Below are 19976 nucleotides of genomic sequence, written 5' to 3' on the forward strand. Positions count from 1 at the left end.
TCGCATTTGGCGAGTGGCGAGTGTTAATTTCGGACCCTGTCTACGCGGCACCTTCCCCTGCCATCTGATCCAACTCACCACCAGGTGGTGATCAGTTGACAGCTCCGCTCCTCTCTTCACTCGGGTGTCCAAAACATACGGCTGGTTCTGTTCATTAGCTTTATGGACAGAATTTCTAGGCGCAGCCGTGGTGTGGAGTGTGTCGAGTATGGTGGCAGGAGAATCTCGTCTCTGCTTTTTGCGGATGATGTGGTCCTCCTAGCTTCATCCAGCTCTGACCTTCATCTCTTGCTGGGTAGGTTCACGGCCGAGTGTGAAGCGGCTGGGATGAGGATCAGCACCTCCACATCTGAGACCATGGTTCTCGACCGGAAAAGGGTGGCTTGCCAACTCCGGGTCGGGGGAGAGGTCCTACCTCAAGTGGAGTTTAAGTATCTCGGGGTCTTGTTCACGAGTGAGGGTAGGAGGGATCGGGAGATCGACAGGCGTATTGGTTCAGCATCTGCAGTGATGCGGACGCTGAGCCGATCTGTCGTGGGGAAGAGGGAGCTGATCCAGAAAGCCAGGCTCTCGATTTACCGGTCGATCTACGTCCCAATCCTCACCTATGGTCATGAGCTTTGGGTAATGACCGAAAGAACGAGATCGCAGATACAAGCAGCCGAAATGAGTTTCCTCTGTAGGTCAGCCGGGCTCAGTCTTAGAGATAGGGTGAGGAGCTCGGATATTCGGGAGGGACTCGGAGTAGAACCGCTGCTCCTCCAGATCGAAAGGAGTCAGTTGAGGTGGTTTGGGCATCTGGTCAGGATGCCTCCTGGACGCCTCCCGGGGAGGTGTTTCGGGCATGTCCTGCCGGCAGGAGGCCCCCAGGTCGACTCAGGACATGTTGGAGAGGTTATATCTCCAATCTGGTCCGGGAACGCCTTGGGGTCCTGCCAGAGGAGTTGGTGGAGAAGGCCGGGGAGAGGACAGTCTGGAGCTCCCCTAGTTCGGATGCTGCCCCCGCGACCCGGACCCGGATAAGCGAAGACGAAGACGACGACGACGATGACTTTTTTTGTTTGTGCAAATAAAAAAAATCTTGTTTGTAATCAACCGCCCACATTTGTGGGAATATTTTGTAGTTTTGTATCTCACAGAAAATGTTGATTCTGAAAGGAAACTAAAGGTTTTTTGACAAATGTGAGGTGTGCTCATTTATGCTGAGCACTGTGTATAGGGCTCCAGGTAGTCACTGTGTTGTTAGGTGACATGGTGTGTACCACACTCAACATGGACCAGAGGAAGCAAAGGAAAGAGTTGTCTCAGGAGATTAGAAAGAAAATTTTAAACGACCATGTTAAAGGTAAAGGCTATGAGACCCTCTCCAAGCAGCCAGATGTGTCTGCAGCTGCACATTTTATTCAGACTTCTAAGATCCATGGGACTGTAGCCAACCTCCCTGGACGTGGCCCCTGAAGGGAAATTGATAACAAATCAAAGAGACGTATAATCTGGATGGTAGAAAAAGAGTCCAGAAAAACTTCTAACAAGTTCCAAGGTGAACTTCAAGCTCAACATCAGTGTCAGATCGTTGTTTGACCCAAAGTGGACTACATGGGAGACGACCAAGGAGAACACCATTGTTGAAATCAAATCATCAAAAGCCAGACTGGAATATGCCAAACTACATGTTGACAAGCCACAAAGCTTCTGGGAGAATGTCCTATGGACAGATGAGAAAAAAATGGCACAGGGTGTCTTGAATCTATACAGGGTCCAACAAAATCTCAAGACTGACAAGGACTTCTAGAGAGAAATGTGCTGGCCAGTGTCAGAAAGCTTGGTCTTTCAACAGGACAATGACCCAAAACACACAGCTAAAAACACCCAAGAATGGCTAGGAGGAAAACACTGGACTATTCTAAAAGGGACCTTCTATGAGCCCTGACCTCAGTCCAATTGAGCATCTTTGGAAGGAGCTGAAACATGCGGTCTGGAAAAGGTGCCCTTCAAATCAGACAACTGAAGCATTCCTTGCCTTATCTTACTTGGCTCATCTGGACTCAGCCAAATATAATTTGTGTGTGGTGTGTGTGTGTGTGTGTGTGTGTGTGTGTGTGTGTGTGTGCGTGTGTGTGTGTGTGTGCGTGTGCGCGTGTGCGCGTGTGCTTGCAAATGTCTGTTAATGTTTTTAACCTGTTATGGGAATCTGGGGTCATTTTGTAAAGCACTTAGTTTGAAAAGTGCTTCATAAATAAATCTGATTGATTGATTGATTGATTGATTGATTCATTCATTCATTGAGTGATTGATTTATTGATTGCTCATGACAAGGGGGCCAAAATACCTGCAGAGAGGTACAGAAGTCTCAATGACAGGTACAGGAATTGTTAGATTGCAATGATTGCCTCAAATTAGTTGTGCAAAAAAAATTAATAATAATAAAATAATTAAGTTAGGAGTACCATCATATTCTTCCAGACCTGTTCCATGAGTGTATTATTTTAAATAATTCTGTTGAAGCGTGGTCGAAAAGCAATGTCTGGCTTTCATTGGTTAAATTTCATAGAAGTTTCATTTATTATTTTTGTCAGATTCAAGTTATTTCTGTGACCATTGTGGGTTTTTCTTTCATTGACCAAAAGGTAGCAACACTTTAGTCCACGTCTGTATAACTGCATATGTTCTGAGTGTCCTACCTTTCCCGAGACAGTGAGCGGGTAGTTGTGCACAAAAATCACATAGTGAGGGATCTTAAAGTGGGAAATCTAAAGGAAAAAATAAAAATGGTGTAGACTATCCAACTGTGTAGAAACTCAGAATATTTTGGCACATTTCAATGTTTATCCCTCCTCTGCTCTTACTTTGCCTTTGCAGAAGCTTCTTATCTCCTGTGCTGTGGAGGTTTGTCCCTGCCTGAGCCTGATGCAGGCACACACCTGCTCACCAAGCCTCTCGTCTTTTACGCCAACCACCTGGAGGCAGAAAAACAGATCACTCACTCTAATGGTCAGTGGGATGTTGCCAGTATGGGAAAGTAAATATGTTGTGATTCTGCCACACAAAAATAGACAAGTTTAGAGTTTGATGGTTTTTCTTTGCTGCTCTCTAGTGGTGTAAACTCTCACCTGCACCTCCATGACCTTTGGGTGCCTGTAGAGAAATTGTTCTATCTCAGCAGGGTAAATATTTTCCCCTCCACGGATGATCATGTCCTTTATGCGTCCCTCGATGCGGCAGTATCCCAGACTGTTCAGGCTCGCTGTGTCACTGAATAGACTACAGTTGTAAACAGCGTGTTCCACTGGGAAAACGGACCTCTGCTGTAAAGTGATGAGTACAAATCTATCTCACCCAGTTCTGTACCAGCGATCCCTGGAGATCACCTCTTTAGTCTTCCCAGGATCATCCCAGTACCCAGACATCACACAGGTGCCTCTGATCATGAGCTCTCCTGATGCTCCCACAGTCACAATGTCCCCTGTGACAGGATCCACCACCTTGGCCTAAAGTTAGAACACATTGTGTAGCCTGGTTGCAGCAACAGGAGTTAAAAGCGTGGGAAAACGAAGACACACCTCGGTGTGAGGCATGATACACCCAACTGTGTTTATCTTCATCTCCTCGTTGTCTTCAGGAAATCCCAGGAACGTAACGGGACTATTTTCAGTGGTTCCATAAAGAATCTGTGGGGACGAAAAGGATGATGTGTTCATTTTCCGTACAGTTAAGTCTTCTATGATGTTTGAGGAGATGTAAAACATGCTCACTGTTATCTCTCTCATGTTCATTTCTGTTTTGAGCTTCCTGAGAACCTCAGGCGGGCACGGAGAACCTCCCATTAGTCCTAAACCGAGCAGCAAATGGCACCAAAAGATAAAATAAACGTTATCTTGTCTGCAGATCACCTACCAGCTTCAACTGATGACAAATTATACTGGTGCAAATCTTGGTTGAGCAAGTCCGTATACATGGTGGGAGTCCCGTAGACAAAATTGCACCTTGCAAAAAAGAGAGAAGATTGTCTATCAATGAAAACTTGTGTTACTGTGAATCTGGTAGCCACGAGCATCACACCTTTCATTCTGGATGGCCTCTAGATTGGCACGGCTGTTGTAGCTGGAGGAAGGGAAGACCAGCGTGATTCCGTGAACTGCCATACTCATCGCTGCGATTACGGAGCCAAAACAGTGGTACATCGGCACGGGAACACACACTCGTACCTGAGGCTGATGAATAATGAACAGGAGCTCATTTATGCCTTATTTTTATATTTCAATGTTGAATATGAAACACAGACACTATAGCGACATCTAGTGTTTAGAGGTGGTAGTGCAACAATGGAACACATTTTCCAGCCGTTGGGGTGTTGGTTCATTGATGATGCGTGAAGTGACCAACCAGCACCATATAAGTCGTTCAAGGTAGGGACAAATTTCTACTAATATGTTTAGTTTGCAACAGTATTTACTGTTTGAACAACTTCTGGGTTCAGAAGCATCTGCTTGACTTAACGAGTCCACCATTTTACACAGTCCCACCCTCGCACTGCCAAACGAACTTTTTACCGCAATGGTGCCCCTATTATCTGGTAGACGTAAACATAATCCCAGTGTCGTGCCCGTCAAAATAAAATTTTGATTATTTATTTTTTTAAATATAGATTTTCTATAAGAAACTGTACATTTATTCTGCACGCCTCTAAACGCCCCGTGGAGGAATTTCTTATTTTATTTAGCTTTTATTTAAAATGTTCCATATTCCACCTTAAAAGGGATATCACACCCATTATTGAAAATTTTCTGTTGACATATTCCCAGAGTTAGATAAGTGGAGAAAACACAGTTATTAACCAGCCATTCTCCTGACCCTGCAAACTCCTTTAGCTTTAGCTTAGCGTAAAACACAGCAGGTAAGTGAATGGATCCAACTGGCATTGTAATTTAAAAAAGCCTTTAAAATCACCCAGTAGTGATCCCAATTCAGCTTGGTGACCTAAACAATCAGACTGACTGCAAGTGAAAATAATTAGTAACATAAAATAATCACAGGCACCATTTTAAATTTGGGACTACATTAGGACAAAGCACAGCTGTAAGCCTCCGCTGAAAGCTGCAAGGCAGCGCCAAATACGCCTGCGTAATGTAATCACAGATGCACAAGTTGTTAGTGAACCGACATAAAACATGCATACAGTCATGCACATGTACGGAATGCAGCTTCAAGTTTTCACTTTTCTTTGAAGATTTCTGATAGATGTGTTAAACAGCAAGACCTCCGATTTATTTTTAAAACATGATTAGTTCAACTTCCGCATGTGTGGGAATCAGTGCACACACACACACACACACACACACACGCACACACACACGACACACACACACACACACACACACACACACACACACACACACACACACACACACACACACACACACACACATGCAAATACGGAGCAGCAGCTGCTCTGTGAATCTGCTTTCCTTGTCTCCTAATAATGTATGGCGCAGTATGAGGGCCAAAATTAAGACTACTGCCCAGCAGCAGGAGGCTATATAAATTCCGAAGCAAACTATCAATCTGATTAATGATAAGCTGGCGCTGATAACTGAGAGGCTGGTGCTGCTTACTGAGAAATAGCACCTTTACCGGCTCAGTGGCCTAGTGGTAGAGTGTCTGCCCTGAGACTGGGAGATCAGGGTTCGATTCCTGGTCGGGTCATACCAAAGACTTTGAAAAAATGGGACCCAATGCCTCCCTGCTTGACACTCAGCATTAAGGGGGTTGGATTGGGGGGTTAAACCACCAAATGGTTCCCGAGCGCGGCCGTGTCTGCAGCTCACCGCTCCCCCAGGGGATGGGTCAAATGCGGAGAACAAATTTCGCTCACACATTAGTGTGTGTGACAACCAGTGGTGGGCAGTTAGGGCCAGCAAAGCCTTCTCTGCTGGCCTAAACGTACTCAAAAACGTAAATATATATTTTTTCCTTTGGTAAATATTAAAAAACAAAAAATGTTCACTGGTCTATTTTCTTTATATCCTATTATACCCACTTGGCTGAGCTGCTTCCAGTGTTAAAATACCAAGGCTGGGTGGTATCCAATCAGATTTAAGCTAGCTTGTGTTTTCAGGCAGATTAAGTCTGCCCTAGGCCTTCAGAATCAATCGAGAAGCCCGCTGTCCGCTGTAAGTGAACAGAGACGATCTAGTTGCGATAGCCAATCAGCTCACGAGTCAGCGTGGCCCAGGCCAGCTAGCTGGCCTCACGCAAAAGTTGACATGAACGCATCCTGTGATTGGATAAGCAGTAGTTAGAACTTTTCTAGTGGCATGAAGCAAAATATCAAAACTAAACACAGAGATTTGTATCTATAGGCAGCTATCGGTGTATTTTTGAACACCTGATGGCTGAAAGAGGAGAAGAGGCAGACTTGGATGCAGATTTACTTGCCACACCATTTTCCAGACGGACCTTTCAAGAAAAAATGGATCTTGTGAGAACAGGTCGTCCGACTCCAACGCTAGCTGGCTTGTCCCAGCAGGAGAAAGGATTTGTTCGTCATTTTCAGGCAAGCAACTATGAACGGTACCCACGGCTAACAGCTTCAGAGAACCGCTGCAGGTTATTCTGCTGGGAATGCCTGTTGCTCGCATCAGATGGATTTGGTAGCATTAAAGCGCGTTAAAACGTACGCCAGAAACACGACCGGACAGACACGACTTTCAGCATTAGCCTCCATGTCCATAGAAAAGGATCCACTCATGGACCTGAAGCACACAGGTAAACTGTACAGAGCCACTGAGGTTTTCCTGAGGAAAGAAAGAAGGATGGATTTTATTTTCTAATGAGCAGGAGAGGAGGAGATCCATGCTGGACATTTATGTTGGTGAGTAGAAACATTTTATTAGTATTTTTTAATGTTTTGTCATTTCATTTTGTTAATAATAAATGGTAACGAAATAAAATGGCTAAATGAAATAATTCTATGTGTTCTGTTTCTATGCAATTTATATTGTGAATGACGTGGTGTGTGCAGCTGCGCCAACATGTTCAAATGTTTCGCGGTGCAATTTTCTCCAAAACAAATGCAAATAATGTGTTTGCTTTACTTATTTATTTTATTGTCTCATCTCTTAAACCCATCTTTCATTTTTGAGATTTGACGGTATCCGTGGTCTTAGTTTCCTACTCTCAACTGGGAATGCGAGTTTGATTTTAAAGGCTCTGGAAATGACGTCTTGCCCAGCCACTGGTGTGTGTGTGTGTGTGTGTGTGTGCGTGTGTGTGTGTGTGTGTGTGTGTGTGTGTGTGTGTGTGTGTGTGTGTGTGTGTGTGTGTGTGTGTGTGTGTGTGTGTGTGTGTGTGTGTGTGTGTGTGTGTGTGTGTGTGAGAGAGAGAGAGAGAGAGGTTTCTCCAGCTGTGATGTCCTATTGATGGTATTCTAAGGTGTGTTAATTTAGATTGGACTGAATAGGAAATCACTGAAGGCCCAGGGGTGGAATGCACCGCCCGCCACTGGTGACAACTAATGGGACTTTGACTTTGACTTTGACGCTAGGGACTAGCAGCCCTCGGCTGGTCATTGACTGGTTCACACACTCCCTCTGCTGTTTCAGCGGAGGCTTACAGCTGTGCTTTTTCATAAAGTAGCCCCAAGTCTAAAATGGCGCCTGTGATTCCTTTATGTTACTAATTATTTTCACTTGCAGCAAGTCTGATTATTTAGGTCACCAAGCAGAATTGGGATCACTCCTGAAAGATTTTAAGGACGTTTTTACTCAGTGCTAGTTGGATCTATTCACTTACTGTGTTTTATGCTAAGCTAAAGCTAAAGGAGTGCAGTTGGGTCAGGAGAATGACTGAGCTGGTTAAAACTATTTTTTCCCACTTATCTAACTCTAGGAAATGTGTCAGCAGACCACATTTCATTTTGGGTGGAATCTCCCTTTAACTACAAGTTTAGGAACAAATGTAGACTTACTCTCCAATCATAACCTACACGCAGACCCAGGAAATAAGCGTTGTTGACAATGTTGTGGTGGGAAAGAGTGGCTCCCTTTGGCTTCCCAGTGGTTCCCTAGAACCAGATCATTCCAAATCAGCCTGAGTCCAAGCAAAAACAAGGTGCAAAGAGGGCATTTAGAAAGTTTACTGATGTGAACTGAATGTTGATGGGATCATCAAATGAAAGCTTGTTCTGTATGCCCATCAGCTCCTTATAGTGTCTACTTTCCCCAGCCTGCATCACATCTTCCACATGGAGCATCCCTGGCTGTCTGCTGTCAGTCACAATTATCATCCGCAAGTCCGGCACCCTGTCAGGCCCAAAAACAGATTATCAATGCTGCAGCCAGTACTGAGGGTCTCTAGCACAAATAAGAACAATATATCATTTTGAACTGTAACACAGTCAAACCTGGAACTTCTGGTCATGCTGACCGGCATCGAGTCGGTTCCTGGACAGATCTCCCTCAGCATCTCACAATAGTTCTGAGTTTTAAAGCGGGTGGGACACAAAACTGCTTTACACTGGACCTAAACACAAAAAATGAATGCTATTATATTATATAAATATCAAGCTTTATGCTCTTTATAGATTAAAATTTAAATTTTTTTCTAAGTACTACAGAATGAGACGGGCTACCTTTCGCAAAGTAAATTCTACTTCTTCCAGCTCATATGCTGGGTTTAGAGACACCTACAAGAATGGACCCAAATGAAAGACGAATTAATTTGCTGGACATATTTATGACATATTCCACAAACATTATCTAAAAAATATGAGGCAATATAAAAACATTGTAGTAAAATGGTGACCATTATGATTCCAGCCTTGGCTGATGCAAACTGGAAAAGGATCCATTCATACACGTTTGGTCCCCAGATTCCTAGTCGATCACCTTGCTTCAAACCAAGAGCATGCAGACCTGCAGCCACCTTGTCAACCTGAACAAAAGTTACATGCTTTACTGACAGCAAAGGATCAATTATTCAACTTGATTGTTATCTCAAACAGATCCATGTCTGTGAATAAAGCAGTCTAAAAGCATCAAATCTGATACCCACATCTTGCTGAAATTGTGCAAAGGTTTTCCGTATGCCATCCTGCAGAAAAACCACAGCTTCTCTGTCAGGACAGCGTTGGACCGTGGTGTCCAAGCTCTGTCCAACAGTCAGGGCAAGCAGAGAGGCAGAGGAGGTGCCATGGACATAGCTGGTGGTGAGTGAGGGCTTGTGAGGGACACTGTCCACATGAAGAGACCTGAAAGAGACAACAGTTTTCTGACATATGCACATGGATAGAAAGCTGATTAGTTCCTGCCACTGACAGGTATTTAGTGAAAACTATTTAACTGTAAAGGCACACAACGCGGTTTGCCAAGTGAACTTTGAAGCCCAATAAGACAGTCGATAAAATCAGACAAGTCTGCCCAGTTTAGCTCAGTCTCTTGAGCTTAAATCTTGAGCTTATCTGTGTCTGAGAATAAATATTTATAAAATAGTTTTATTTTACAGAAATAAAAGAACATATCCAAAGTAGATGAATGAAAATCTTTGCCTAAAGTTCTGTAGAACCAATGTTGTCAATCTTTATTGTTCTCTGTACTTTCAAGTGAGTGTTATAGAATTTTTATGTTTCATTACTTTAATCCTATTAACTCATGTATTACCGTATTTTCCGGACTATAAGCCTCTACTTTTTTCCCACGCTTTGAACCATACGGCTTATAATGAGGTGCGGCTTTACTGAAGAATTTCCTTCCCCTGCCACCAGGGGGCGCTTTAGCAGAAAGTGAAACAGGTGGAAGTCAAAAGTGGAAACTGAAGAAAGTGCTCATTTTAATTTAGCACATGCAAGCAGCCGGCACGATGAAGAATTTTTTTTCAAATCCATACCCCCTCATGATGGTAACTACATGTATGAGTTCATATGATGCCGCATTTAAGTTGAAGGCCATCGATCTGGCAGTAAAGGAGGGAATCAGTGCTGCTGCACATAAGTTTGGCATGAATGAATCCATGGTTCGGTGCTGGAGACGGCAGCGGGAAGAACTCATTCAAGCCAGCTTCACCCGGGGATGATGACAACAACAGTGCTGTTTTCTTTTCCAAACTTGCAGGCACGTTCACCCGTGTTTAAAATTTGTTTTGTTGAATTAAAACAACAAAGAAAAAGCTCCGTGTAGCGTCTTTCTGTCTAATTATCTTATGTTATGGCCATACATGCGCTGTGTGCCGGAGACCTGCATGTGGCTGCTGCGCCGCGGCTTGCTGCTTGCTGGTGCGGCTTATACTGTGGTGTGCTCTATAGTCCGGAAATTACGGTACCTTATGCCTGGAAGCATATTCACAGTCAGACACACCCACACACACACACACACACACACACTGTCTCTCTCCACTGAGACCTCACTCCCACACACACACACACACACACACACACACACACACACACACACACACACTCCCTCCCTCTCACATCTTATCTTTTGTTCTTGTATAAATAAACTCTCAGACCAGAAGCTTGGGGCAGTTGCCTTTGAGCTTCTGCCCAGATTGCAAGTTGATGGCTTGTCTGTTTACTGTCTCTGCTTTTCTCTTCGACTGCAGGAAATGGGTTTAATGATAAAATCCCTAACAGTGAGACTTGAAGATATCAGATTATTTTTATTATATTTTAATTAGCAGCTACTTTGTTTTTGCTTCTATTCCCAACTTTAAAGGTCAACTTCACCAAAAACCATTTTTTATTATTATTTCGGATTATAATTGGTCACTCTGAGCGACTAGTTTCTGCATTAGCTTCCGACAGACAGACCTATGTCACACTGTCACAGCTGCTATCGCGAATCTGCAAACAAGCTAGGTTCTGAACGCAATCACGGTCACGGAACACTCACCCCACCCCTCGGGTATCTTCCCTGAGACGCTTCCCCCGGAACCAAAAACTCATGTTGCCAGAGGGAATGAGCCACGCTAAGCACCAGTTGCCATTTTCTATGTCCAAACATCTGTTGTTGACTTCAAATGGTGCTTTTCTTTTTGGTACTCTGGTAGTTTGTTCAAAAAGCTGAAGTGGTAGCTGTTTCTCCTTGTCTGATATTATTGAGCAGAGAACCTCTCACACCAGTGATGTTCTGTTGATGAATATGTGAGCGTGTAATGAATGGAGGACCCGGGGAAGTGCAGAGGTTCAGTGAAATCGACAACCAGGTGGTCCGAACCGAGTTACTGGTGGGGTTTTTAAACAAATGCGAGGGAACCACTTTACTTTTTTTTCAATCTCTACAATAGATTTATAGCTAGAATATGTTAGAATGTTAAGAGGCATTACAAAAATACTTTAGCTAATTTGTTTTCCAAAGTTGCTATTGCAGCTTCAACATTCAAGGACTCACTTATCTTGACTCATGACGGGGGAGGCTGTTGTTGGTTTAACACCCAGGAAACAGCAGAGAACGCTCCTACTAGCAGAAGCTAATCATTAGCAACTCCACCACACAGCAGAACTCCTCCATGCTTGTGTTTTTTTTTTTGTGGAGAAAAAACATCAACATTACAAAGCAAATGGAATTAATGATAAATTTGTGTTCCCGTTATCCAATCAGAGGAAAGATGGCCAAATATTAGGAAATAACAGTTCAGATCTTCTCATGTTCTGTCGCTCTCTCCTCCAGCTGACTTCTGTGTTCTCAAACAGGCACAATGGAGCTTTTTCCCCCAGAGTATGACTTACAAGGCATTCATTCCAACCACTACAAATGTATAAAAAAATTAGTAAAGTTGACCTTTAAACATATGTCAGCACAACTGAATTAATGATAAATGACCCGCACTTGTATAGCGCCTCTCAGAGTACGGACTCCAAAGCGCTTTACACTACAGTGTATCATTCATCCATTCACACGCACATTCACACACTGATGGTGATGAGCTACGATGTAGCCACAGCTGCCCTGGGACGCACTGACAGAGGCGCCACCGGTCCCTCCGACCACCACCAGCAGGCAAGGTGGGTTAAGTGTTTTGCCCAAGGACACAACAGCAGAATTCTCTGTCCGGAGCCGGGATTTAACCTGCAACCTTCCGATTACTGGACAGCCCGCTCAACCTGTTGAGCTACTTCTACTGCCTCCTGTCAACAATGTCATCTGCTGTGTGCTCCTTTTCTTTTTCCTTCAGGGCAATTCTTTCCCTTAGAGGGCTCTTGATGCTAAAAAGCCATAGAGCGTCCAGCTGCTACTGTCCATCTCTGTTCTTTATTCTCTGTTTCGTGTTACACATACGCTTCCATATGTTTCAGCCACTTGAGTGATAGCATTTGTAATATACACAATGACTGTAATAAAAAAGAAAGAGAAACATTTTATTGAACTCATTGTCAACCCTTCATTGCAATGGCACCACACTGATAGATATCTATTGTCATTCAAGCCACCATTCCACAAACGCCCTGGTATGATTTGGGAATAAAAACCTCAATATCCTGGTTCTTTTTCAAGTTAAAGACATCTGTAAGTAATTTATGGTACAGTGTGGTTATTTGTAAAGAATGACTTACCGATGCCACTGAAATAAAATTGTACTGCATTGTTTCCATGTTCGATGGTGTTTGAGTCCTTCCAGACAGCTGAATCTGTGAGTGCAGAATCTGAACAGAGAGGAGAAAATCATTGCGGACATTGCTCTTAAGTATACAGTCACCCTTTGTCATCTACACCTGAAAACAGCCGTGTAAAATTTAACTTTTATTTACTTTTACAATCTGAATGATAAGCGTAGCCATGACAACATATAACATGTCAACACTTCTTGAGAAAAAGGTGCCCCCATGTATTCAGCATACTTATTAACCCCTATTGCACAATGCACATGCCGACAGAATTGTCGATTATGACATTTGCTAAAGGGCAATTCCAACTTTTCGACTTTAAAAGCACTTTTAATTGTCTCTATTTGCAAAACTACACCACCTAGACTAGATTATTCTACATATCAGAATCCATAATATTCAGTTGGTGAATTGTGAAACCTTCATTTGGAACTTTTTCTTTATTGAACTTTATTTGAAAAATAAAGTTTTAATTCTATACGCCACAGAAACATGGAAAGTTTTATTTCCTGGGTTATCAATCAGAACTCCTAATATGGATGATCTTTTTATTGACATTAACGTTTAGTGCTGAAAGAAAGTATGCTCATGATATGATAATCCATCTCAAAATAAAAAAGTGAAGAAAATGGACTTCGTGGAACTTTCACAAATCAAATAAAGATTTCACAAATCATCAGCTGTTTTAAGGACTCTGCTATTGGTCGAAACAAAACTAGTCCAGGTTCGAAGAGTCCAAGTATTGTAGTTTTATAATTACAGGTGATTAGAAAAACGTAAAGAGTAGCAGATTTAGTTGGAATTGCCCTTTAGCAAGCTTCAGAACTAGAAATTTGTCACGACGTGCTGCGGAGTGGAGCGGAGCTAAGGCGAGGATCCAGACCGGGAAGGAAGCAGGCAGACAGGTAGGATTCGCTTCACAGATTTATTAGGAAGCATGCTGGACAATGAAACAATGACTCAACACAGGCCACAAAACACACAGGGTTTAAATACAGGAGGACCGGGAGCTAAGGTGATTGGGAAACAAGAGGCAGGTGGGAGTAATTAACGAGACACAGAGCTGAACTAAACAGGGAGACCGGACAGGGTGTGACAGTAACACCCCCCCCCACCCCCACCCCCTCAAAGGGCGGATCCCAGACGCCCACAGGAACAAGGAACAGGGCGGGAGGAGGGGGACCCGGAAGGAGGGCCCCGAGGGACCGATGGAGAGGCGGCAGGGATCAGCAGAGTCCGGGGGCCTGCGCCTACGGCAGATGAGGAGGCGACGGGCCTCTGGAGGCCGGCGCCTGCTGCAGAGGAGGAGACAAGGACGGACCCTTGGGGGCCTGCGTCTACGATAGAGGAGCTCTGCAGACTGGGCCGCTGACAAAGTCTCTGCAGGCTGGGCCGGTGACAACGTCTCTGCAGGCTGGGCCGGAGTGACCTTCAGAACCCTCATCGGAACCGGAGACGGTGGAGACGTTGGCCTGGAAGGAGCGTCAACCTCTGGAGTGCAGAGAGCATCCTCAGACGAGGAGACATCAGAGGAGGCGTCGACGTCAGACGAGCCGACTTCAGACGAGCCGACTTCAGACGAGCCGACTTGGGAGGCGACTTCAGACGAGCCGACTTGGGAGCCGACTTCAGACGAGGCGACTTGGGAGGCGACTTGGGAGCCGACTTGGGAGGCGACTTCAGACGAGCCGACTTGGGAGGCGACTTCAGACGAGCCGACTTGGGAGACGACTTCAGACGAGCCGACTTGGGAGACGACTTCAGACGAGCCGACTTGGGAGCCGACTTCAGACGAGCCGACTTGGGAGACGACTTCAGACGAGCCGACTTGGGAGACGACTTCAGACGAGCCGACTTGGGAGACGACTTCAGACGAGCCGACTTGGGAGACGACTTCAGACGAGCCGACTTGGGAGCCGACTTGGGAGGCGACTTCAGACGAGCCGACTTGGGAGGCGACTTCAGACGAGCCGACTTGGGAGGCGACTTCAGACGAGCCGACTTGGGAGGCGACTTCAGACGAGCCGACTTGGGAGGCGACTTCAGACGAGCCGACTTGGGAGGCGACTTCAGACGAGCCGACTTGGGAGCCGACTTCAGACGAGCCGACTTGGGAGCTGACTTGGGAGCCGACTTCAGACGAGCCGACTTGGGAGCCGACTTCAGACGAGCCGACTTGGGAGCCGACTTCAGACGAGCCGACTTCAGACGAGCCGACTTGGGAGCTGACTTGGGAGGCGACTTCAGACGAGCCGACTTGGGAGGCGACTTCAGACGAGCCGACTTGGTAGGCGACTTCAGACGAGCCGACTTGGGAGGCGACTTCAGACGAGCCGACTTGGGAGGCGACTTCAGACGAGCCGACTTGGGAGGCGACTTCAGACGAGCCGACTTGGGAGGCAACTTCAGACGAGCCGACTTGGGAGACGACTTCAGACGAGCCGACTTGGGAGACGACTTCAGACGAGCCGACTTGGGAGACGACTTCAGACGAGCCGACTTGGGAGACGACTTCAGACGAGCCGACTTGGGAGACGACTTCAGACGAGCCGACTTGGGAGACGACTTCAGACGAGCCGACTTGGGAGACGACTTGGGAGACGACTTCAGACGAGCCGACTTGGGAGCCGACTTGGGAGGCGACTTCAGACGAGCCAACTTGGGAGGCGACTTCAGACGAGCCGACTTGGGAGGCGACTTCAGACGAGCCGACTTGGGAGACGACTTCAGACGAGCCGACTTGGGAGACGACTTCAGACGAGCCGACTTGGGAGCCGACTTGGGAGGCGACTTCAGACGAGCCGACTTGGGAGGCGACTTCAGACGAGCCGACTTGGGAGGCGACTTCAGACGAGCCGACTTGGGAGACGACTTCAGACGAGCCGACTTGGGAGACGACTTGGGAGACAACTTCAGACGAGCCGACTTGGGAGCCGACTTGGGAGGCGACTTCAGACGAGCCGACTTGGGAGGCGACTTCAGACGAGCCGACTTGGGAGGCGACTTCAGACGAGCCGACTTGGGAGACGACTTCAGACGAGCCGACTTGGGAGACGACTTCAGACGAGCCGACTTGGGAGCTGACTTGGGAGCCGACTTCAGACGAGCCGACTTGGGAGCCGACTTCAGACGAGCCGACTTGGGAGACGACTTCAGACGAGCCGACTTGGGAGACGACTTGGGAGACGACTTCAGACGAGCCGACTTGGGAGCCGACTTGGGAGGCGACTTCAGATGAGCCGACTTGGGAGGCGACTTCAGACGAGCCGACTTGGGAGGCGACTTCAGACGAGCCGACTTGGGAGACGACTTCAGACGAGCCGACTTGGGAGACGACTTCAGACGAGCCGACTTGGGAGACGACTTGGGAGACGACTTCAGACGAGGCGACTTGGGAGCCGACTTGGGAGGCGACTTCAGACGAGCCGACTTGGGAGGCGACTTCAGACGAGCCGACTTGGGAGGAGACTTCAGACGAGCCGACTTGGGAGGCGACTTCAGACGAGCCGACTTGGGAGGCGACTTCAGACGAGCCGACTTGGGAGACGACTTCAGACGAGCCGACTTGGGAGACGACTTCAGACGAGCCGACTTGGGAGACGACTTGGGAGACGACTTCAGACGAGCCGACTTGGGAGCCGACTTGGGAGGCGACTTCAGACGAGCCGACTTGGGAGGCGACTTCAGACGAGCCGACTTGGGAGACGACTTCAGACGAGCCGACTTGGGAGACGACTTCAGACGAGCCGACTTGGGAGCTGACTTGGGAGCCGACTTCAGACGAGCCGACTTGGGAGCCGACTTCAGACGAGCCGACTTGGGAGCCGACTTGGGAGGCGACTTCAGACGAGCCGACTTGGGAGGCGACTTCAGACGAGCCGACTTGGGAGGCGACTTCAGACGAGCCGACTTGGGAGACGACTTCAGACGAGCCGACTTGGGAGACGACTTCAGACGAGCCGACTTCAGACATGCTGACTTTGGAACAGGAAAGGGTGTCGACTTCAGAACAGGAAGGGGCGTCGACCACAGGACCGGACCGGGCGTCGTCCACCATCGACTTCTGGTCCGGGGGCGTCGGCTTCGGGTCCGGGGGCATCAACTTCTGGTCCTTCGATTTTCGGACCGTCGACCTCTGGACCGCTGGTCTCTGGGCCGGAACCGGAAGCGTCTGCTTCTGGTCCGGTGGCGTCTGCTTCTGGCCTGGGGGAGTCGGCTTCTGGTCCCTCGACTTCTGGACCACTGACTTTTGGACCGGATCCGGTACCGTCTGCTTCCGGGCCGGTACCCTCTGCCTCTGGGCCCGCTCCGTCGGCTTTTGGGCCCGATCCGTCAGCTTCTGGGCCGGTGGCAGAGCCGCTGCTGAGAGAGCTGGGAATGATGAGGAGAGGAGGGAGGTCAGATCGTCCAGCTGTAGCTCCCTGAGGCTGAGCGTCCGACAGAGCTGGACCAGCTCAGCCCGCAGACCGGCGGGCTCCGCTGGGTGAACCCCGGGCTTGCTCCTCTGGCTCAGAGATGAGGAAGTTGCATGCTGGCCTGAGGCCCTCTCCTGGTGGTTCGGGGAGGTTAGAGCGTCCAGGTGAGACTCCTGGAGGCTGATGAGCTCGCGGAACCGGCCGAGCTCCGCCTGGAGCTCTATCAGCCGGGCTGCGATTGCTGCTCCTCTCCCTGCAGACGACGGAGGCGCCGGTTCGTCAGGAGTCGGGACTGGTGGTCTGGCCGGGGGCGTGTCCGAACAGCCGCACCGGGCAGGGGCAGAAGCGTACTCACGGCTCCGTCTGGAGACCCCGGATGGTGGTGGAGTCCGGCGTCTTTCCCCACGCTGTGGACCGACTCCGGGGGAGCAAATAGCCAGCCTCGTGCCCTCATAGCTGGAGCGATCCTGGAGCGTCTCCCGGTCCAAACTCCCATCCGATTCCGGGAGGGCGGCGAGGATAGCCGAGGGTTCAGGTCTGCGGCGAGGCGGATCTGGAGCAGAAGGAGATGGAGAAGCTGGCCGGTGGTCGGACGTGAGCCACTGGAGAAGGCAACCCACGGGAGAATCTCCCCGCTGGATCCATTACTGGGTCGAGTCATTCTGTCACGACGTGGAGCGGAGATAAGGCGAGGATCCAGACCGGGGAGGAAGCAGGCAGACAGGTAGGATTCGCTTCACAGATTTATTAGGACGCACGCTGGACAATGAAACAATGACTCGACACAGGCCACAAAACAGACGGGGTTTAAATACAGGAGGACCGGGAGCTAAGGTGATTGGGAAACAAGAGGCAGGTGGGAGTAATTAACGAGACACAGAGCTGAACTAAACAGGGAGACCGGACAGGGTGTGACAAAATTAAGGGAAAAAGGGAACCAACTTAGCTTGGTCCCCTCAGTCTTATTTGTGTAGGTCCAGAAATAGTCCCTGCCAATGAAGACAAGTTAATAAAGTGGAAAATGCTTGTTATTCATTTATTGTGTTAAGAGAGTAAATATATTGCTGATATATACAGGTGCTGGCCAGTAAATTAGAATATCATCAAAAGGTTGAAAATATTTCAGTAATTCCATTCAAAACGTGAAACTTGTACATTATATTCATGCAATGCACACAGACCAATGTATTTCCAATGTTCATTACATTTAAATTTGATATTCATAAGTGACAACTAATGAAAACTCCAAATTTGGTATCTCAAAAAATTAGAATATTCTGAAAAGGCTGAATATAGAAGACACCTGCTGCCACTCTAATCAGCTGATTTACTCAAAACACCTGCAAAGGCCTTTAAAAGGTCCCTCAGTCTTGTTTTGAAGGCACCACAATCATGGGGAAGACTTCTGACTTAACAGCTGTCCAAAAGACAATCATTGACACCTTGCACAAGGAGGGCAAGACACAAAAGGTGATTGCTAAAGAAGCTGGCTGTTCGCAGAGCTCTGTGTCCAAGCACATTAACAGACAGGCGAAGGGACGGAAAAAATGTGGTAGAAAAAAGTGTACAAGCTCTAGGGATAACCGCACCCTGCAGAGAATTGTGACGACAAACCCATTCAAAAATGTGGGGGAGATCCACAAAGAGTGGACTGAAGCTGGAGTCAGCGCTTCAAGAACCACCACGAGGAGACTCATGAAAGACATGGGATTCAGGTGTCGCATTCCGTGTGTCAAGCCACTCTTGAACAAGAAACAGCGCAAGAAGCGTCTCGCCTGGGCCAAGGACAAAAAGGACTGGACTGATGCTGAGTGGTCCAAAGTTATGTTTTCTGATGAAAGCAAGTTCTGCATTTCCTTTGGAAATCAAGGACCCAGAGTCTGGAGGAAGAGCGGAGAAGCACAGAATCCACGTTGCATGAGGTCCAGTGTAAAGTTTCCACCGTCAGTGATGGTGTGGGGTGCCATGTCATCTGCCGGTGTTGGCCCACTCTGTTTCCTGAGGTCCAGGGTCAATGCAGCCGTCTACCAGGAAGTTTTAGAGCACTTCATGCTTCCTGCTGCTGACCAACTTTATGGGGATGCAGACTTCACCTTTCAACAGGACTTGGCACCTGCACACAGTGCCAAAACCACCAGCACCTGGTTCAAGGACCATGGTATCCCTGTCCTTGATTGGCCAGCAAACTCGCCTGACCTTAACCCCATAGAAAATCTATGGGGTATTGTGAAGCGGAGGATGCAATACGCTAGACCCAACAATGCAGAGGAGCTGAAGACGACTATCAGAGCAACCTGGGCTCTCATAACACCTGAGCAGTGCCACAGACTGATCGAGTCCATGCCACGCCGTATTACTGCAGTTATTGAGGCAAAAGGAGCCCCGACTAAGTATTGAGTGCTATACATGCACATTCTTTTCATGTTCATTCTTTTCAGTTGGCCAACATTAGAGAAACAAACATTTTTTCATTGGCCTTTAGAATATTCTAATTTTCTGAGATACCAGATTTGATGTTTTCATTGGTTGTCACCTATAAATATCAAAATTAAACGTAATAAACATCGGAAATACATTGGTCTGTGTGCATTGCATGAATATAATGTACAAGTTTCACGTTTTGAATGGAATTACTGAAATATTTTCAACCTTTTGATGATATTCTAATTTACTGGCCAGCACCTGTATATTTAAAAAAAGATAAAGATATTGTGCTTGATAAAACCAAAGACATTGCAAATGTCTACAGGTGGTTCAGAACGCCTGTGCTCGGCTTCTGACCAAGTCCTCCAAACACACCCACATCACCCCGCTTCTCCTCCAGCTTCACTGGCTGCCAGTCAACTTCAGGGTTCATTTCAAGATCCTGGTTCTGGTCTATAGGGCCTTACATGGACAAGCACCATCTTACATTGGTGATCTTCTTAGTCTCTACACCCCCAGCAGGTCCCTGAGGTCCAGTG

General features: G+C 47.3%; 1 protein-coding gene across 1 annotated transcript in view; it reads right to left on the bottom strand.

Moving 5' to 3' along the window:
• The window catches only part of LOC107393615 (medium-chain acyl-CoA ligase ACSF2, mitochondrial), a 26633-nt gene extending 13686 nt beyond the window's left edge, over positions 1–12947 (bottom strand). The window contains exons 1-15 of the mRNA XM_015972104.3: positions 12548–12947; positions 9052–9247; positions 8803–8931; positions 8630–8683; positions 8402–8520; positions 8138–8300; positions 7967–8062; positions 4060–4211; positions 3895–3983; positions 3753–3829; positions 3561–3668; positions 3337–3488; positions 3111–3252; positions 2847–2957; positions 2682–2750 (exon numbers count right to left, since the gene is read on the bottom strand). Of these exons, the coding sequence (XP_015827590.1) occupies positions 2682–2750; positions 2847–2957; positions 3111–3252; positions 3337–3488; positions 3561–3668; positions 3753–3829; positions 3895–3983; positions 4060–4211; positions 7967–8062; positions 8138–8300; positions 8402–8520; positions 8630–8683; positions 8803–8931; positions 9052–9247; positions 12548–12669 (1779 nt within the window). The 5' untranslated portion in view covers positions 12670–12947. The remainder of the gene's footprint in view (positions 1–2681; positions 2751–2846; positions 2958–3110; positions 3253–3336; positions 3489–3560; positions 3669–3752; positions 3830–3894; positions 3984–4059; positions 4212–7966; positions 8063–8137; positions 8301–8401; positions 8521–8629; positions 8684–8802; positions 8932–9051; positions 9248–12547) is intronic.
• Between the last annotated feature and the right edge of the window lie 7029 nt (positions 12948–19976).

This window comes from Nothobranchius furzeri, chromosome 5, assembly GCF_043380555.1.
Source record: "Nothobranchius furzeri strain GRZ-AD chromosome 5, NfurGRZ-RIMD1, whole genome shotgun sequence".
NCBI lineage: Eukaryota > Metazoa > Chordata > Actinopteri > Cyprinodontiformes > Nothobranchiidae > Nothobranchius > Nothobranchius furzeri.